The 17,837-nt window shown below is 51.6% G+C and overlaps 2 protein-coding genes and 1 pseudogene across 4 annotated transcripts; 1 reads left to right on the forward strand and 2 right to left on the reverse strand.

Annotated features, from left to right (window-relative positions):
* The first annotated feature begins 9,666 nt into the window (after nucleotides 1–9,666).
* Nucleotides 9,667–11,062, forward strand: LOC124667568 (probable glutathione S-transferase GSTF1). Of its 3 annotated transcripts, none has more exons than XM_047204829.1 (4): nucleotides 9,667–9,727; nucleotides 9,909–10,175; nucleotides 10,294–10,342; nucleotides 10,432–11,062. In XM_047204829.1, the coding sequence occupies exons 2-4, from the start codon at nucleotides 10,026–10,028 to the stop codon at nucleotides 10,896–10,898; spliced, it is 666 nt and encodes a 221-aa protein (XP_047060785.1). In that variant the 5' UTR covers nucleotides 9,667–9,727; nucleotides 9,909–10,025; the 3' UTR covers nucleotides 10,899–11,062. The 3 variants fall into 3 exon arrangements, with proteins under 3 accessions (XP_047060785.1, XP_047060787.1, XP_047060786.1); XM_047204831.1 differs by having other exon boundaries at nucleotides 9,677–9,727; nucleotides 10,023–10,175; XM_047204830.1 differs by having other exon boundaries at nucleotides 9,678–9,727; nucleotides 9,934–10,175.
* A 647-nt stretch (nucleotides 11,063–11,709) lies between these two features.
* On the reverse strand, nucleotides 11,710–13,347 carry LOC124664930 (annotated as a pseudogene).
* A 12-nt stretch (nucleotides 13,348–13,359) lies between these two features.
* Nucleotides 13,360–13,728, reverse strand: LOC124664932 (SKP1-like protein 4; the record flags this gene model as incomplete). The annotated part of the gene is made up of 1 exon (XM_047202344.1): nucleotides 13,360–13,728. A coding segment is annotated over exon 1 (369 nt), but the record flags the coding sequence as incomplete, so codon positions are not given.
* Between the last annotated feature and the right edge of the window lie 4,109 nt (nucleotides 13,729–17,837).

Here is a 17,837-nt window from a genome sequence, read left to right on the forward strand (position 1 = left end):
TCAATCACGCGTAGGATGTTCCGATTATGTGGTGAAAACCCTAAATCGTCGTAGGTCGTTTTAGCCACATATTGATCAAGCAGGACCACCATGTGTTCGTATACCTCATACGGATCATGGGTGGATCGGCTCCTTGAGCCGATTCACGAGACAACCCGAGAGCCGATCGAGGCTCGTATTTAATGTTTACGTGTATGCCATGCAGGAAACTAAGCGAAGCAAATCCATCACCTTCCGACTAGGTATAGGTCGGGTGGCACGCCCTTGCACCAGCATCGGACGTGCGTGCCGAGTCTTTGCGGGCCGTCGCTCGAGGGACCAGGGCCAGCCGCGAGTCCGGGAGCCTCCCGGCTCTCTCGTGTTGCCCGTCGCTGCTCGCCGGTGGGTTTCCGACCGCAACACATTCCGGCACGCCCGGTGGGACAGTCTTCGACATCAACCGCATCGCCATCTACATCCGAGATGGCGGAAGGTACTCCAGTCACGTACGAAGATCTGACTGAGGAGCTCAAGAAGAAGTATGACGAGGTCAAAGCGATCCTCGAAGCCGACCTCATCGGCTCTTTCCAGAGAACCCGCTCACACGGCATCAAGTGGAAGGGGTTCTCACCCGAAGGCGCGCTCGATGGATTGGACCTGTCTGCCCCGTCAGAAGAACGCACCAGGTCTCTGCGTCAGGAGATTAATTTCATGGTGGCTCATTCGCTGCATCGCCATTCTGAGAGCCTGGTGAACACTTTGGAGCGTGTCGCCCTTCGGGTGGTCCGAGAAATCATGAGGCATCAGCACTCTCCGTCGGGACCAGCTCTAGGGACTCACCAAGGAGAGACACCACTCCGAGTCCCGACCACCGCTGCCGTTCGCGTTGGCAGCACCGAAGTGCCGAGTTCACCGGCATACGTCGTCTACAAGATCGGGGTGACCCTAGTGATTACCGAGTTCTTGTATGAGGCGCCTAAGGAGATCCCTCACGGATACACGTGCACATACGTGCCGGACCGCGATGAGTCGGGCACTCACGAACCGGACCGCAACAGCAGGGACTTCCGGAACAGCGAGGAGGAACTTCGGGAACAGATCTTGAGAAGCGAGACGTGGCTAGCTAAGTATGCCACTCCGACAAACCTCCGGAGCTCAACTCCTGCGGTTGGCTCGGAGCTTGAGAAGCAAGCGTGGCTGGCTAAGTATGCCACTCCGGCGAATCTTCGGAGCTCGACTCCTGCAGCCAGCACCGCGGATCAGATCAGTACAATCTTGAGAGACCAGTTCGGCATGATGCCGAAAAGGAGGGCAATCGGCTATTCCAAGCCGTATCCCAACGAGTACGATTTGATCCCACTACCACCCAAATATCGGCTCCTTGAATTCTCCAAGTTTAGTGGATCAGATGGCTCCAGCTCAATCGAGCATGTAAGCCGATATTTGGCACAGCTGGGCACGATCTCAGCATCAGATGAGCTACGTGTGAGGTTCTTCGCACAGTCCCTCACAGGATCGGCTTTCGGGTGGTACACATCGCTGCCACCAGACTCAATCCGGACTTGGAAGCGGTTGGAAGAACGAGTTCCACATGCGGTATCACTCGGAGGCTTCCGAGGCTGGCATTGCCGATCTAGCACAAGTACGACAGAAGCGCGGAGAAACAGTGTCAGAATACATCCAGCGCTTCAGGACCGTTAGGAACCGATGCTATTCGGCTCGTGTGACTGAAAAAGAATCAGTCGAGTTGGCTGTGGTGGGTCTCGCATCACCGATCAAGGATGTGGCCTCCCAAGCAGACTACCCTTCGCTGGCGCATATGGTGCAGAAGCTGTCGTTATATGAACAGCGCCACCCAGAGGTGTACCAGGATAAATTCAAGCGTGCGGTGGTCCTGGTTGAGGCGGATGAAGATGAAGGCTCGCGGGAGATCAAGAGGTAGCAGTGGCTGAATGGACTCGGGGGGCAAGCCCCGTGTCCTGCAAATGGGTTAAGCCACAAGGTCCTCCAAGAGGGTTTGACTTCGACGTCACCAAGGCTGAGCAAATTTTCGACCTCTTACTTAAAGAGAAGCAGCTAAAGGTACCCGAAGGCCACAGAATCCCCACGGCGCAGGAGCTGAACGGAAAGCCATACTGCAAATGGCATAACACGTTCACCCATACCACCAACGACTGCAGGGTGTGGCGTCAGCAGATCCAAATGGCGATAGAACAAGGGCGTCTAATTTTCAGCCAGTACGCCATGAAAGTCGACACACACCCCTTCCCTGCTGTTAACATGGTGGAGTGCACTTACCCTGGGAGGTGCCAGCCAGGTTTCTCGTTCAACATCAACATGGTAGGACCTGGGCACCACCCCGGTAAGGACAGAGACGAGGGCAGCTGCTCTCATAACAAGGACGAAGAGGAAGCCGTTCCATGCGATCGGCTCCGGCACGATGGCAAGCGCTACATCACAGAGGGAGAAGTGAAGAATGTGAGATATCAGCGACCTCTCTCTGATCACCTCCTCAACAAGTACGTGAGTCAATACGACCAACGCCGACGGTACGACGACGACGACGACGGAGATCGTCTGGCTAGCGAGTGCACGCCGGGAGACATCGTCGGCATGATCGCGACGAGGAGAGATATGAGCGCCATGCCAAGGAGAAGTCAAGAGAGCAAGACGACGTGGATAGGCACCGGGACTGTCCCTTCTTCGGACACTGCTGGGATTCGGGAATGAGCCGATTGCCTACAATCGGCAACTGCCCAGAATGTAGACAGAAGAAGAAGGATGCAGCTAACGTGTCCGTGTTCAAACGTCTAGGGCCTCTCCCGCCTCGGAACAAGCACGCTGGGTCCTCTCGGGTGGAAGATCTCGAGGAATTAGAAGACGATGAAGAAGAAGAAGAAGATAAGTACCACCGGCCAAGGTGGTGCCCTGATGGACTCAGCCGTTCCCAAAAGCGTAGGGTTCAGCGACTACGTGGTTTGGAGGAAGCCGAAAGGTTATACCTCCACACGTTAAGGAAGGCGCGGCCTGATCTGGCCGCGAAAATTCAGCGAACTCTGGACAAAGAAGGTCGGCCACAAAAGAAAGAGTGGCGCCCCAGACAAAGGAAAGCCGATGATGAGACATCGGTTGGCACAAACATGGTGTTCATCCTTCCGGCGGAGTTTAGTGCTCCAGAATTAGACGAAGCACCTGTGGCACAACTTGACTGCGGCCCACGACCAGTTATCTTCGAGAAGCCACGAGAAAGAAGCTACGACACCTGAAGGCCCTGTATTTGCGAGGTTATATCAATGGGCAGCTTCGTCAACAAGATGCTTGGTGGACACCGGAGCGGCGATCAACATTATGCCATACTCCATGCTACGTCGGTTGGGACGCTCTAGCTCGGATCTGATCAAGACCAACGTTACACCGAGCGATTTCAACGGCCAAGCATCCGAAGCACAAGGTGTTCCGAACGTGGATCCGACCGTAGGAAGAAAAACCATCCCTACGACGTTCTTTATTGTCGATAGCAAGAGCACCTATGCTGTCCTGCTAGGGAGAGATTGGATCCACGCCAATCGTTGCATTCCATCCACGATGCACCAATGTTTAATACAGTGGGATGGAGATGAAGTAGAGGTCATCCAAGCAGATGACTCAGCCAAGATTTCAACGGCTGGCATGAACGTTTGGGAGACGACAGGCCAAGAGCCACTCTCAGGCATTACTTTGGATGACTGCGAGCGCATCGACGTGACGAAGGACGGAGTGAGGCTGGTCTTATCCACCGGCCTGACCGTGTAACAAGAGCAAAATCTATGGACGAATGTGGCAAGGCCGATCCTTGTGATCGGCCCCAAAACAGAAAAAGGGATAATCTTGTCTCAAGCATGTCACGTAGTTATACTGAAGCAAGACCAAGATGTAAACCTTCATTGAACAATTCAATCAACATGGAGGCCGATTCCAGCAATCGGCCAAAATTATCCTCACCATACGTTCTGCCCGTGTTCAACGTCGATCCAACGGGCGGCGGAAAGCGGAGATACGGGTTTACGTCGGCTGATGAGCTGGAAGAAGTCAATATTGGTCCGGACGGAGCCGATGTTCAAGTACAGTGCCTTGGCTAACTACAGAGCCGATATCTGCAGTTACCTGACAGATTCGGCTCGGGGGGCACCTAATCAGATGAACATGTGCGATACATGTGCAGTGAAATATTGGGGGCCGATAGAAAATCGGCCAGTAAAAAAAAATTTCATGATGTACAGCCGATGCACAGCCATCGACTCTAGTACAAATTACACAGGATCTACCAGCTGCGTGTTCAAGGCGCAGATTTCGACCAAGTCGGTCTTCAGTTCAGCTTCGGGGCCTTCTGCTCCCTTGAGGGAGTGAACGACGAGAGCTTCCTCAGCTTCAATGAGCTGTTTTGTTGCCCGATCCAAGGCAGCAAATGGAGAGGCTTGCGGTTCCTGGCGGGCTCTCTTGATGCATCGGCTCTCTGTTCGTAGGCTGCCCTGCCCCGCTCTGATGGGAGTTTGGGAAACGGCAGGTTCAGTGGCTGACCTTTTCTTGGAAGCCGACAGTGGCAGGTCTGGCTGGTTTTGCGTGGTGGTGTCCTCAGAGGTGCCCGAGCTTGAGCCTCGTCGGCTGGACTGCGTCTCCTCGCTGGTATTGTCTTCAGTGGAGGTCTGGAAGAGCAGGATTAATGGACACTGACATGCTATAAAAGCCTAGAAGGATGAATGGAACAAGATGGGGTATAGAACAGCTTACATATAAGCTTTCTGGAGCTGGCGCAGGGTTTTTGCCCTTCAAAGTTTTCCTGGCAGCTACTTTTCTCACTACTGTTCTCGCCCTGACTGAGGCTCGGGGGGCAGCTGGCCCTGAAGAGTCTTTACTCTTGGGAGTCGATTTTATTGGAATCGGCTGGCTCTGCATCACAACCTTTTTAAAAAAGGTGGTGAGTTCTTGCAGAAGAGGATCACTGGAGCTGGTGGGAGGAATTTAAAGGGGGATCCATCATCATTGACAGGCTCTGGGCCATCTTGTTGCTGCAAAGAAACGGAAGCAGGGTTATAAAGCATCACCGGAAACTATCGCGAGGAGATTTGCGAGCAAGTGGCACCTGTTCGCGAAGTATCGGCTTCGGCGTCAAGTTGTTTCAGCAACGGTCCTAGGGCTCTCCGAAGGCATGGGTCTTCCACATTATCCACCAGATCTCAAAGTCATCAGTCGAAGAGATGAAGGATAGATTGTGAGGGACCGATGTGTTGCCATCGGCTCATTGAGCATTGACCAAGTTGACAATCGCTCCTTAGTCGAAGAAATGAAGGATAGATTGTGAGGGACCGATGCGTTGCCATCGGCTCATTGGGCATTGACTAAGTTGACAATCGGCAAAGTCAGTGTGAGGGGAAATCGGCTAAATTAGCATAAAGGAAATCGGCAAAATCAAATTGAAGGAAATTCTTCATTGATAACGGGATTCCTTACATAAAGAGCTGATTGCTCTCAAAAGGAAGTACCAGGGGATACATTGCCCCATCTAGTACTACTGATCCTATGCTAAGGGTCCTATCTATGGGCCGTCGCTGCCCTCGTCGTCGCCATCGTCGCCGCTGTCAGCGCTACTCCCGGCTGGCTCGTCGTCGCTGCTGCCGCGGCCGCCGGCAGGGCCCTCGTTGTCCTCGTCCTCCTCGTCAGCGTCGTCGTCGCTGTCGAAGTCGCTGAGGTTCCCCGGCCAGGGCCAGAAGCGCTTGGCCGGCGGTTCATCGGAGGAGGTGTCGTCCTCCTCCTCCTCCTCCTCCTCCTCGAAGGAGGTGAAGTCGTCCCAGGAGAAGTGATCGTCATCGCTCTCCTCCTCCGTTTCCCCGTCGGCAAGGAAGCGGAGGTCACTTTCCCCGTCGGTCGAGGACTTGTCGTCCTCAGACCGGACGGAGAAGTCGTGATCGGACTCGTCCCCGTCTTCTATGGCGCGGCGAATGTAGGCCTCGTGGGCCTCCTCCGGGTCCCACTCCGGCGTCGGCTCGCGGGAGGGGGAGGACTGGGTGGAAAGACCCGACGAGGCAGAGGAGGAAGAAGACATGGTGGCAGAGGAGGGCTTTTTGGAGTGCTAATGCGAAGGGGATGAAGAAGTGAACTGCAGGATGCGGTTAAAATAGAGGCGATATAGTGGAGATGATTCAATGCTGCAGCGGTTCCCGAGGATGTAGTGCCAAAACCATCAAATCTTGCAGAGAAGTTGATAAGGCAAGACATCATGATGAAGGATACTGCGACGGTTCTGCTCTGTAACGACATGACCCGACGAAGGAAAATCAGAGTGCTTTTGGAATTATCATTTCCAAAACCAGGGGGGCATGTGTTATCACCAGAATTTGACTGGATCAGAGGTGGGCCGCGATTAAGATGGGCTTGAAGAATATACCTGGAAGGAATACATTGAATCGGCCTTGTATACAAAGTTTGGGCTAGTTTGCCCGTGTATCTGTAAATATAGTAGACACGTGTCGGTTAGATAGAATTTGGCTCGTGCACGGTTGGGATTATTCCCACGTTAGAAAGTCTACGGACTATAAATATGTATCTAGGGTTATTGAGAAAAACAACAATCACATTCATCACAAACCAATCTAGGCGCATCGCCAACCCCTTGTTTCGAGGGTTTCTTCCGGGTAAGCATCATGCTGCCTAGATCGCATCTTGCGATCTAGGCAGTACACGTTTATTCGTTGTTCATGCATTGCTCGTGCTGAAGCCTTGTTGATGGCGAGCAACGTAGTTATCATAGATGTGTTAGGGTTAGCATTGTTTTATCGTATCATATGCTTTCGTCCGTGCAACCCTTAGACGTCTAGCCGCCCTTACACCTATCTTAGGTGTAAGGGCGGCACCTCGCTTGATCATTATTTAGTAGATCCGATCCGTTATGATTGCTCCTTGTTCTTCAAGGATTAGTTTAATATCTGCATAGTTAGGCCTTACAAACGGGTTGAAGGATCCAGTGGCACGTAGGGTGTGGTTTGCTAGCCCTAGATAAGATGTTCCGGGGATCAACTTCATGTTGGTTTTTAGGCCTTGTCTAGGGTCGGTTTATTATCACCGTGCGTGGCCGCCAGGCTCAATCACGCGTAGGATGTTCCGATTATGTGGTGAAAACCCTAAATCGTCGTAGGTCGTTTTAGCCACATATTGATCAAGCAGGACCACCATGTGTTCGTATACCTCATACGGATCATGGGTGGATCGGCTCCTTGAGCCGATTCACGGGACAACCCGAGAGCCGATCGAGGCTCGTATTTAATGTTTACGTGTATGCCATGCGGGAAACTAAGCGAAGCAAATCCATCACCTTCCCGACCAGGTATAGGTCAGGTGGCACGCCCTTGCACCAGCATCGGACGTGCGTGCCGAGTCTTTGCGGGCCGTCGCTCGAGGGACCAGGGCCAGCCGCAGTCCTGGGAGCCTCCCGGCTCTACTGTGTTGCCCGTCGCTGCTCGCCGGTGGGTTTCTGACCGCAACACCTTCTCCACTCCCGGCATCACGGTTCAAGTATCTTATCTTGCAGAGTCTTTGTCTTTTCCTGCAGATGAACCGGTTACGAGTGAGCATATGCGCAAATATGACCTGACCTATTTGTCTACTGATCCTCTTCCTAGTGTTGTGCTGTCTACACAGGAACATGCGCTGGAGAGTCGTCTGCCGCACCGCCAGCGCCGCCCGTTCGTGGGTCTGCCGTCGAGCCGATCGACGTGCATGGCGCATGCACGCCTCCCCCTGGTCCGTCGCTCGGTTCGTCCGCAGCGGTGCCTGAGCCCTCGCCAGCTGCCTCTCCGGGGCAGTCCTCGCCAGCTCCCTCGCCAGCTGCTGGTGCTATACCACTGGCTTCCCCCCTTTTTACCTACGCCTGCTGTGCCCGAGCGTCGGATGGTCACACGCCACCAGGACAACACTCGGAAGGAGAAGGTGTACACCGATGGCACGGTCCGATATGATCCACGCCGCCGTGCTTTCTTTGCCGCGCCGCACTCCCATCGGATGCCCTGCAGGAGCCAGCGTGGCATGCCGCCATGAGCGAAGAATTTGCTGCACTTTGTCAGAATCAGACCTGGGTTTTGGTACCTCGACCGCCTGGAGTAAATGTCGTTGGCAGCAAATGGATATTCAAGACTAAACATCGTCCCGATGGCACCATTGATAAACACAAAGCCCGGCTAGTTGCTCGAGGCTTCACTCAGCAGCAAGGCATTGACTATGGTGATACTTTCAGCCCGGTTGTGAAGCCTGCTACTGTCCGTCTGGTTCTTTCGCTTGCTGTGTCCCGTGGCTAGGCTCTCCGGCAAATCGATGTCAGCAATGCGTTCCTTCATGGGTTTCTGAATGAAGATGTGTATATGCAGCAGCCGCCAGGGTTTGAGGATGCTCGCTTTCCCTCCCATGTGTGCAAGCTCCAACGATCTATCTATGAAACAGTCGCCTCGAGCATGGTATGCCCGTTTGAGTCATCTCCTATATCAGTTGGGTTTTATCTCTTCTAAGGCAGACACTTCGCTGTTCATTTTTCGGCGTCGTGGCGTTCACATCTTTATGCTTGTCTATGTGGATGATATAGTCATTGCTGGATCCTCGCCAGGAGCTGTTGATGTTCTGGTTCGTTCACTATCAGCCAACTTCCCAATTAAGGATTTGGGTGTTCTTGACTACTTCCTTGGATTGGAGGTCTCTTACAATTCAGGGGTATGTCATTGACTCAGCGGAAGTATGCTCTTAATCTCCTGCATAGAGTCAATATGGAGAATTGTAATGCAGCCCCTACACCGCTTGTTCCGTCGGAGAGGTTGTCACGGGATGAAGGAGCGCCTCTTGGTGCGGATGACTCATTCAGATATCGTAGTGTGGTTGGAGCATTGCAGTACTTGACGCTCACACGTCCCGACATCTCCTTTGCTGTTAATAAGTTGTGTCAGTTTCTCTCGCAGCCCACTGAAGTGCACTGGGAGGCAGTGAAGCGTATACTGCGGTATGTTAAAGGGACATTACAAACTGGCTTGCAAATCCGCAAGTCTCCACTGGCTGGCATCAGTATATTTACAGATGCAGACTAGGCAGGTGATGTTGATGATAGACGCTCCACAAGTGGCTTTGCTGTGTTTGTTGGTCCGAATCTCATTTCTTGGAGTTCGAAGAAGCAGCCTACAATGTCCAGATCGAGCACCGAAGCTGAGTATAAAGCTTTGGCTAATGGCGCTGCTGAAGCCAAATGGGTAGACTCACTACTCAAGGAACTTGGTGTGACTAAGCAGCGAAGATATTATGGTGTGATAACCTTGGGGCAACGTATCTGACCGCGAATCCAGTCTTTCACGCTCGAACAAAGCACATTGAGATCGATTTCTATTTTGTGCGGGAACGAGTAGCAGCAGGCGAACTGGATGTCAGATTTATTTCCACTAACGATCAGGTGGCTGATGTATTTACTAAACGAGCTACACGACTCATGCTAGATAGATTTAAGTCCAATCTAAACCTTGTATAGTGGTTCAGATTGAGGGGTATGTTAGAGTTATATTTAGCCCCTAGCTGTACGAGTCGTATTGTACATGTATTATACCTGATCATGCATATATAAAGTGAGACCGTGAGGGCTTAGACCCCACGGAAAACCCCAATCCTTTTCTCAAACTCTCCCCCTCCGGTACGCACGAGAAGAGGAAGAGGCGCACCCACGGCGAAAGTGGCAAGGCAGGAAAGTCAGGTAAACCGCATCTCCTCTCTCCTTTTGACCTATTCTACCGTTCTATATACCCATCTCGACCAAAATCTTTAAAATCCTTGGTTTGTGATACCAAGTTTTCTCTGAAATTGAGAGGGATGAGTAGGAGAGCGAAGATGATCCCTTAAATTTCGCTCTGTATGCTGTTGGTCTTGTGTTCAAGCTATATACTGGTGGGCCGGCTGTAGGCTGTTGGTGCAGCAGCGCACAAGCTGGATTTGCTCGAGGTGAAGTACCAGAGTTCATCTTTCGCTTGTGCTCTCTCATCCATCACCAGAGCATGGCGCCGGTGAAGGTGTTCGGGTCGGCGGCGTTCACGAACGTGGCTCGGGTGCTGGTGTGCCTGGAGGAAGTCGGCGCCGACTACGAGATCGTCGACATCGACTTCCACGTCAAGGAGCACAAAGGCCCTGAACACCTCGCCAGAAACGTAAGAACCAACTGCAGTTCTTCTACTAGACATAGGAGAGACTCAGAGAAGTATTGGATTATAGAAGTATTGCGCCCTGGATGCTAATTTACCTACCCTGCTTTTCCCCAATCATCAGCCATTTGGACAGGTTCCGGCGTTCCAGGACGGCGACCTGATGCTGTTCCGTGAGCTCACTAACCTCTCTTCAAAATCACTATCAGCATTCAAGTAAAGTCAGTTTCTAGTTAGTTATACATCTCCATCTCCTCCACAGAGTCCCGAGCAATATCGCGGTACGTTCTGAGCAAGTACAAGACCGACGAGGTCAACTTGCTGAGGGAGGGAGAGGGCGACCCCGAGGAGTCCGCGCTCGTGGACGTCTGGCTGGACGTGGAGGCCCTCCAGTACGACCCCGCCATGAGCTCGGTCTTCTTCCAGCACCGCGTCGTGCCGGCGCTGGGCGGGACGCCGGATGAAAGCTTCATTGGCGAGAGCGTCGAGAAGCTGAAGAATGTGCTGGACGTGTACGAGGCCCGGCTGACGAAGCACAGGTACCTGGCGGGGGATTTCGTGAGCCTGGCGGACCTCAGCCATTTCCCCGAGGCGCACTACTTCATGGAGTTGCCATACGCGGCGGTGTTCGACTCGTACCCTCGCGTCAGGGCGTGGCTGGAGGATCTGTTCGCCAGACCGGCAGTCAAAAAGGTCGTCTCCCTCATGGCCAATGACTTTAGTGGATGACGTGAGAGTCTCTTGATGGATGTCGCATGATTTCCCTCTTACTAGTAGGATCTGAGAAGAAGTATCTTGTTTGAAGATTGTACACTTGCCTTTGTCCAGTGAGAAAAGTCGAATTATGTCATTGTCATGTATGCATGCTTGGATATTGCGTGTGATTTGCAGTATATGCAGGGTATTGAATCTTACACCATTTAGGATCAAAGTCTTTCATACATAAGTTGGTACGTGATTGTTGTAAAAAAAGACGAGTTGAACTCGCCTTTGCCTTCTCAAAATCTATTTTCAGAAAACGTCCTCTAGCTTTTTCTGGTCAAGCTCATTAATTGTTTCGTGGAAGAATGAGTTGAAATCGGTAAAAAGTTGGCTTGGCATGGTTGCGGTCTAGGAAAGGTACAACCAGCGGGCTAGGGATTAATAACACCCTAGCATGGCGCACTTGTGCCAACTATTGCCCTTTTTGGCAAAAATTTGTGGTCCACACGTTTTCCGTACATAGAGAATGGGGGAGTCGGAGGCTAGCAAAAATATGAAACAACATGGTACACATCTCTGGATCGAATCTTATTCATCGAGGACGCGAACTCAGTCGTTTCGGTACGGCGAACCCCCGTACGATAATGATCCTGACTCCTGAATTCAGCTATTGCATTTTGTCAAAAACCCTTTGCTCTAAAACCATCTCGCGTCCACATACCACACTCACATGTATTGCTGAAAGATGCTCAGTACAATATCGTTAAAATCATACAATTTACATTGTAAAATACTGCCATGTGTGATCTGGTTGTCGTAAAATACAAGGGTGTATGCATTATGGTAAAGTAAGTGCACTTGAGAACCGTCTTGTAACTAGCTGAATGCAAACCACATTGTCTATGGAACGGCTATACTGGAAGGACATCGCTAATTCAACTGAAAAAAAAAGGTAAACCCAAAGCTCACATAAACAACGACATAAACTTTAGTTCTTAGCACGCAAAGGCCAATGTGCGCCGGCCATCACCGCTTCGATTTCCCAGGTCTCTCTTGGGCAATTTGTCATGTTCTTGCATCCTTGGGCGGTCACATACAAATTACTCTCAATACGAACGCCACCAAACCTTTTATAATTTTCAATCACTTCCCACTTGAAGAACTTTGAGGAAATTGGGTCATCTCTAACAGGCCCCAGCAAAGCATCGATGAAGTAACAGCCTGACTCGACAGTAATAACCATCCCTTCTTTAAGTTCTCTAATGGTTCGCAAGGCGCTTAGTCCTGGCTCCTTTGGCCTCTCCGAGCCTTCAGGGTAGCCTCCAACATCATGGGTGTCAATTCCAAGTAAGTGCCCAAGACCATGAGGCATGAAAAGAGCTCCCAGCCTTCGAGCCATCATATCGCCAATATCACCTTGGATGATGTTTTCTTTCTCTAAAGATTCCAATATTCTTTGCTCTGCCAGCTTGTGCATATCAATCCATTTTACTCCCGGGCGCATATGTGATATAACGGCATTATGAGCCTCAAGGACAGCATTGTATACTACTGTCTGGTGTCTATTAAATCTCCCATTTATAGGGTATGAACATGTGATGTCGGTGCCATAGAAATGGTATTCAGCTCCCATGTCCATCAGAGCCATGTCTCCATCCACTAGTGTCCGGTCATTTGGAGCTGCAGCATGCCCATAATGTAGTACAGAACTGTTCTCTCCGGTAGCACATATACAAGTGTAGGAGCAATGTCGGCAGGCTCCGTACATGTAAGCGTGATGAAGAAAGATGCTTTCTAACTGAAATTCCTTCATTCCTGGTTTCGCTCGTCTCATAACCTCAATGTGTGCTTCTGAGCTAACATCATTAGCGTACTGAAGGACGGCAAGCTCCATATCAGACTTTATAACACGACATTCAGTTATGATAGGATGAAGCGTGCTCGAGTCGGTGTCAAAGTACTTGTCCATGCCTTCAAAGCTAGCAGGTTTCGAGTAATTTCCACTGTCGGTGCTCTTTCCATGTAAGAGGAAAAGAAGAGGCTTCCCATGCTCATCACTGGACTGATTTTGCAAGACCTGTGCAAGCTCATCAACATAGAAGACCTTGTCAACCTTGTACATATCCTTGAAATAAGACGATGGTTTTATTTGACCCATCCAGACAGCGTAGGCAGGTGGCAACCTTGGAGCGAATAGGATGGACTCTCCGGAGGCAATGTCGAGTGCGCCATAGAAGCCGGGCTCTCGCACGCCGAAGAGATAGGCAAAGTAGCTCTCCTGCCTGAAAAGCTCGACGTGATCGGTAGAGTCACGAGTCCGCTCCTCGCCGCCCTGGAGGAGGACAAGGCCACGGAGAGGGCGGGTGGAGGCGGTGAGATGGGCACGGAGCGCAGCGACGAGTCGCTCGCGGTTGCCGGCGTGCAATTCCATAGGCACTCTGGGTGGAGCAAGAGCGGAAGAAATCTTCTCTGGCGTCTTCCGACGACTCGTCCGGTCGGCCACCGTCTTACAGGCCAGGCCCAAGAGACCCTGCACGTCGAGGTAGTTGGCGGCGAGGATGAGGCTCATCAACGTGTCATGGTCCATTCCGCCGACGAAGTCGGCGTCGAAGCGCTCCAGGTCGGGGTTGACGACGGCATGCGCGGCCTCATAGTGACAGGTGCAGTAGTCGACAACGCGAGCGAGGATGCGGCCGGTCACCTTAGGCAGCGGGATCACGCCGGCGCCGGCGCCCGCGCCGTCGTCCTCCAGCATGTCCCGGATCAGCATGGACGCCGCCGCCATAGTCTCTGCCTGGACCACGAGCTCCTCGCCGTCCGAGCTGCGGAGCATCACGGTTTTGCTGCTAGTCACCATTGCGATCGCTCTCGCTCTCGCTCCTATAGAACTTGATCGATCGTATATATCGCGTGTACTAGTCAGATGAATCGATCGGTGGGTCAAACAATACTAGAGACGCGGCGCGCGCCCAAATATATATAAATCAGGGGAAGTCGGAAGCGGTCGATGGACACATATTCGAGTCCGAATCGGTCACGAGTCTGAGTTTGTACCGACAAGTTAATAACGTGCGACAAAGGGTTTTTTTTTTTTTGCGAATTACAAAGGGTTTTTTTTATTTTATTTTGAGTGGAACGTGCAGAAAACCTAGAGAGAAGTAGAGGGAATTTACGGAACGCAATGGCTTCAACTTTTCTTCTGTTACACCGGAGCGACCATGATCATGTCCACGCCACCAAGCTTCCACCACACCAAAGCTGCAGCTCGAGGGGGAACTTGACGACGGGACATCATCCAAGCATAACTTGAGGATCCAAAGGAGGAGGGGTCTTGCGGCGACGCCTCCAAGGTGGTGCATGGCACGAGAACGGGTCGTCGTCATCGACAGAGACCAAGGTCCTAGGATGCTTTCACCCAAACCCAAAACCACCACCCCTATAGCTCAGCTAGGTCCACACCAAAAACAGAACATCTTCCAAGGTGTTGGGGATATTAACATCGGCAACAGCTACGGCCTAGTGCATGTTAGACCAATATGCTTGTTGTATTACCAGGGGGCCAAAGGCCACAATATATAGTACATGTACAGGTGCAAATATGCAGGAAGCCCCCTAACATATGGGGAAACTACAATATACAGATATATACTTCTAACACACTCCCCCCCTCAAACTCATGGTGGATCCACAACACTGAGTTTGGAGAGTAAGAAATCATGCTGCGCTCGAGTCTGTGCCTTCGTAAAGAAATCCGCCAACTGCAAATCTGAAGGCACATAATGAACCGTAACAACATCATCCTGCACCTGAGCATGTGTGTAAAAGACATCCACAATACGTTTTTTTTTCAGAATCAACTCATATCAGATCGGAATTAGGTACCGATCGAATAGATGTCGGTCGAAAATCACCTGCAAGACGTAGGACGACAGCGGGAGATGACCCGGGCGGAGGCGAGGCGAGCGGGCCGATTCCCGGCTGGGCGAGAGCGGGGGCCGACGGGCAGAGCGGGGAATCGAGCGCAGGGGCGAAGCAGGGGGAGGACGAACCAGCGACGGCCGGAGAAGATCGGGGCGAGCCGGGCAGGCGGCGGGGATGGTAGAGGACGGCCCAGCGACGGCCGGGAAGAGGAGTTCCGGCGACGGCCGGGAAGATAAGGTTTGGCGATGGTCGGGAAGAAGCCGGCGGCGGGGCGGCCGGGAACAAGTCTTCAAGAAAAACGTCTGTAGGGAGAGGAGGACCAATTTTGCTCTGATACCATGTTAGGCCAATATGCTTGTTGTATTACCAGGGGGCCAAAGGCCACAATATATAGTACATGTACAGGTGCAAATTTGCAGGAAGCCCCTAACATATGGGGAAACTACAATATACACATATATACATCTAACAGTGCCGACCTAGCAAAGCCACCCAAGGGCGCTAGGAAAGCCGCCAGCAACCGAAGCAAGACCGTGTAAAATCAGCTTGCGAGAGGGTTGTGACACTAAGGGTGTCGAGGGTACTCCTCGCCAATGCCCTCCGATAGGGGCTTAGGGTTGATGGAATCCTGCAAGCTGACACGAGACATCGGTTCACAGACAAGCGGGGAGACGATTTACCCAGGTTCGGGGCCCTCGATGACGTAAAACCCTTACGTCCCGCTCGTCTGTTCTTGATTATGATGATAATGGGTTACAATGGGGTGCCGAATAGTTCGGCTGAGATCTCGTCGAGATGGCTATTCCTAAGGTGACCTAGCTCTAAGCTTTTGCTAGCTAAGATTGCTAAGATTGATTGTGTCCCTCGGCAGCCCCTCTCCTGGCCTTTATATAGGAGGCCAGGTCTCAAGAGTCCTAACCGAGTACAACTAGGTTTACAGCAGTTTTAGATCCGATCTTTCCTTGTTCGACCGCTTCCTTGTCTTGCCCGTCAAGGAACCTTCTGGTGCACCGTCCTAGTGGCCCATCTCGCCTTCAAATGTCTTCATGGGCCTCCAATTAATCAATACAGGATAGGGCAATGTTGGTTACCCGAAGGGTAGTGCCCACGTCAGTAGCCCCCGAGTGTCTAGCCGAAGATAGTTCGGGTAGAGACTAAAATACGTCTCCTCCTGATGTTCTTCTCCTTTATTGTCCTTGTTCATCTTGAATCTGCTTCATCTGCTTCATCTTGCAATCCGTGCGTAGACTCAGGTTGTACCACTCGAATGTTCTCTTCTGTCGAAGTTTTTCGCAGGTCTTCATAGGTCATTTGACATATTTTCTTTATGCAAGGGATAATGAGTAACGTGCCCAACTTTTGTTGGTTAACTGCCGATGGCAAAACAACGTTACCCTACACAAAATCAAGTCCCCGGGCATGATCCTGGAGTGCAAAAAACTTCTATCAGGTGTGCATCACGCGCTCCCGATGGGAGTAGTAGCCCCCGAGTGTCTGGGTGCGAGCGCTTGCAACCGAGTGCAGACTCAAACCTTCTTCCTTCGACTCGCTCATTCCGTCGAGTCTTCATTTTATCGGGTGCGCGTCAGCGCTCCCGATGGGAGTAGCCCCCGAGTCTAGGTACGGATGCTTACAATCCATGCGTAGACTTAAGTCCTTCATCCGATAACTTTCCATTTTCCCTTCGAATGCTTCTAGTTTTTTTTATGACGTCACTGATGACGTGTAATTGCTGTGGGCTGATTGACAGGACGTGACCTGACGGGCCTACCCTAGCTCTGCGCGGGCAGTTTTTAGGGCTTGACCATTGCACGCGTGGCGATCGAGGTATCTCCTCAATTTTCCCACAACGTGGGAATAATGGGCCGCCGGTTCCACTCTTTCTTCAAGCGCCACGTGCTTACACAGCACTTATCTTTTCCTCAAAATCTCCAAAGGGCGAGAAATCTCTAATCTTCTCCACGTTTTCCGTAGCATCTTCTCATTCTTCTCCTTCTTCCTCCCTTTGCCGTTGCTGCGCCGCCACCACCTGCTTTTCCAATCTTCATCAGATCTCACAATGGTGAAGAAGAAGAATCCTGCCGCCGCTGCCAGTTCCACCAGCGGAGGAGCCGCCGCCAAGTCCTCTTCTTCTCTTCCGAAGGGGAGCGCTCCAAGTGCTCCTCCCCCAGCTCCGGCGCCGCCAGCGCCGTCGAGTTCAAAGGTCAAGCCCGGAGATTGGGTGGCATCAACCGTCACCAAGCGTGACGAGAAGAGATCCCGAAGCCTGGGATTGATTTCTTCCGAAGAGGGAAACGTGATCCTTCCGAGTGCGATTTCTCGGCCTGACCCCCTGCTGGCTTTACCGTGATGTTCTTATCTTTCATGTACCGAGGCCTTTCGCTTCCTACTCATGGATTCCTCCTCCACCTCTTGCGGACGTACGAAATTCAACTATGGCAACTTACCCCCAACTCAATCCTCCACGTTGCTGTGTTCATCACCCTTTGCGAGACGTTTCTGGGTATCGAACCTCATTTCGGTCTGTGGAAAAAGATCTTCTATGTGAAGAGATACAACAGTAGTAATGGATACTTTGTCACCGGAGGAGTGGGGTTTGTAGCCCGTTCAGAGGTCAATTACTTCAATTTCCCAATGAGAGAGTCCGTGCAAGGGTGGAGGCTGAAATGGTTTTACATCAAGGACTCCCTGTCACCCGAATCTCAGCTTCCTTGCTTTGCCGATGTTTATTAACATCATCTCTGATATTACCATGTCATCCTGACAAACTAGGTTCATTCGTAGCTCTGATTCATCAACCGGATGGATCAGACTTCAACAGCTAAGCATGGCTAAGCATATCATATATAAGGCTCTAGCGATGCGATCAAGCTCAACCTAGTTTTGCTGGGAGCGGTGGATGAGGAACTTTAGGCTACAAGGATAGATTGTGCACACATAGGATATCTACAACTGCCGATAAAACATATTTGAAGCGTATGCAATATGTAATAACCAGAAGTAAAAGCATTTCGAAACCATATATGAACCAGGTTAGGGCTTGCC

Source organism: Lolium rigidum, chromosome 6 (assembly GCF_022539505.1).
Source record: "Lolium rigidum isolate FL_2022 chromosome 6, APGP_CSIRO_Lrig_0.1, whole genome shotgun sequence".
NCBI classification, from domain to species: domain Eukaryota; kingdom Viridiplantae; phylum Streptophyta; class Magnoliopsida; order Poales; family Poaceae; genus Lolium; species Lolium rigidum.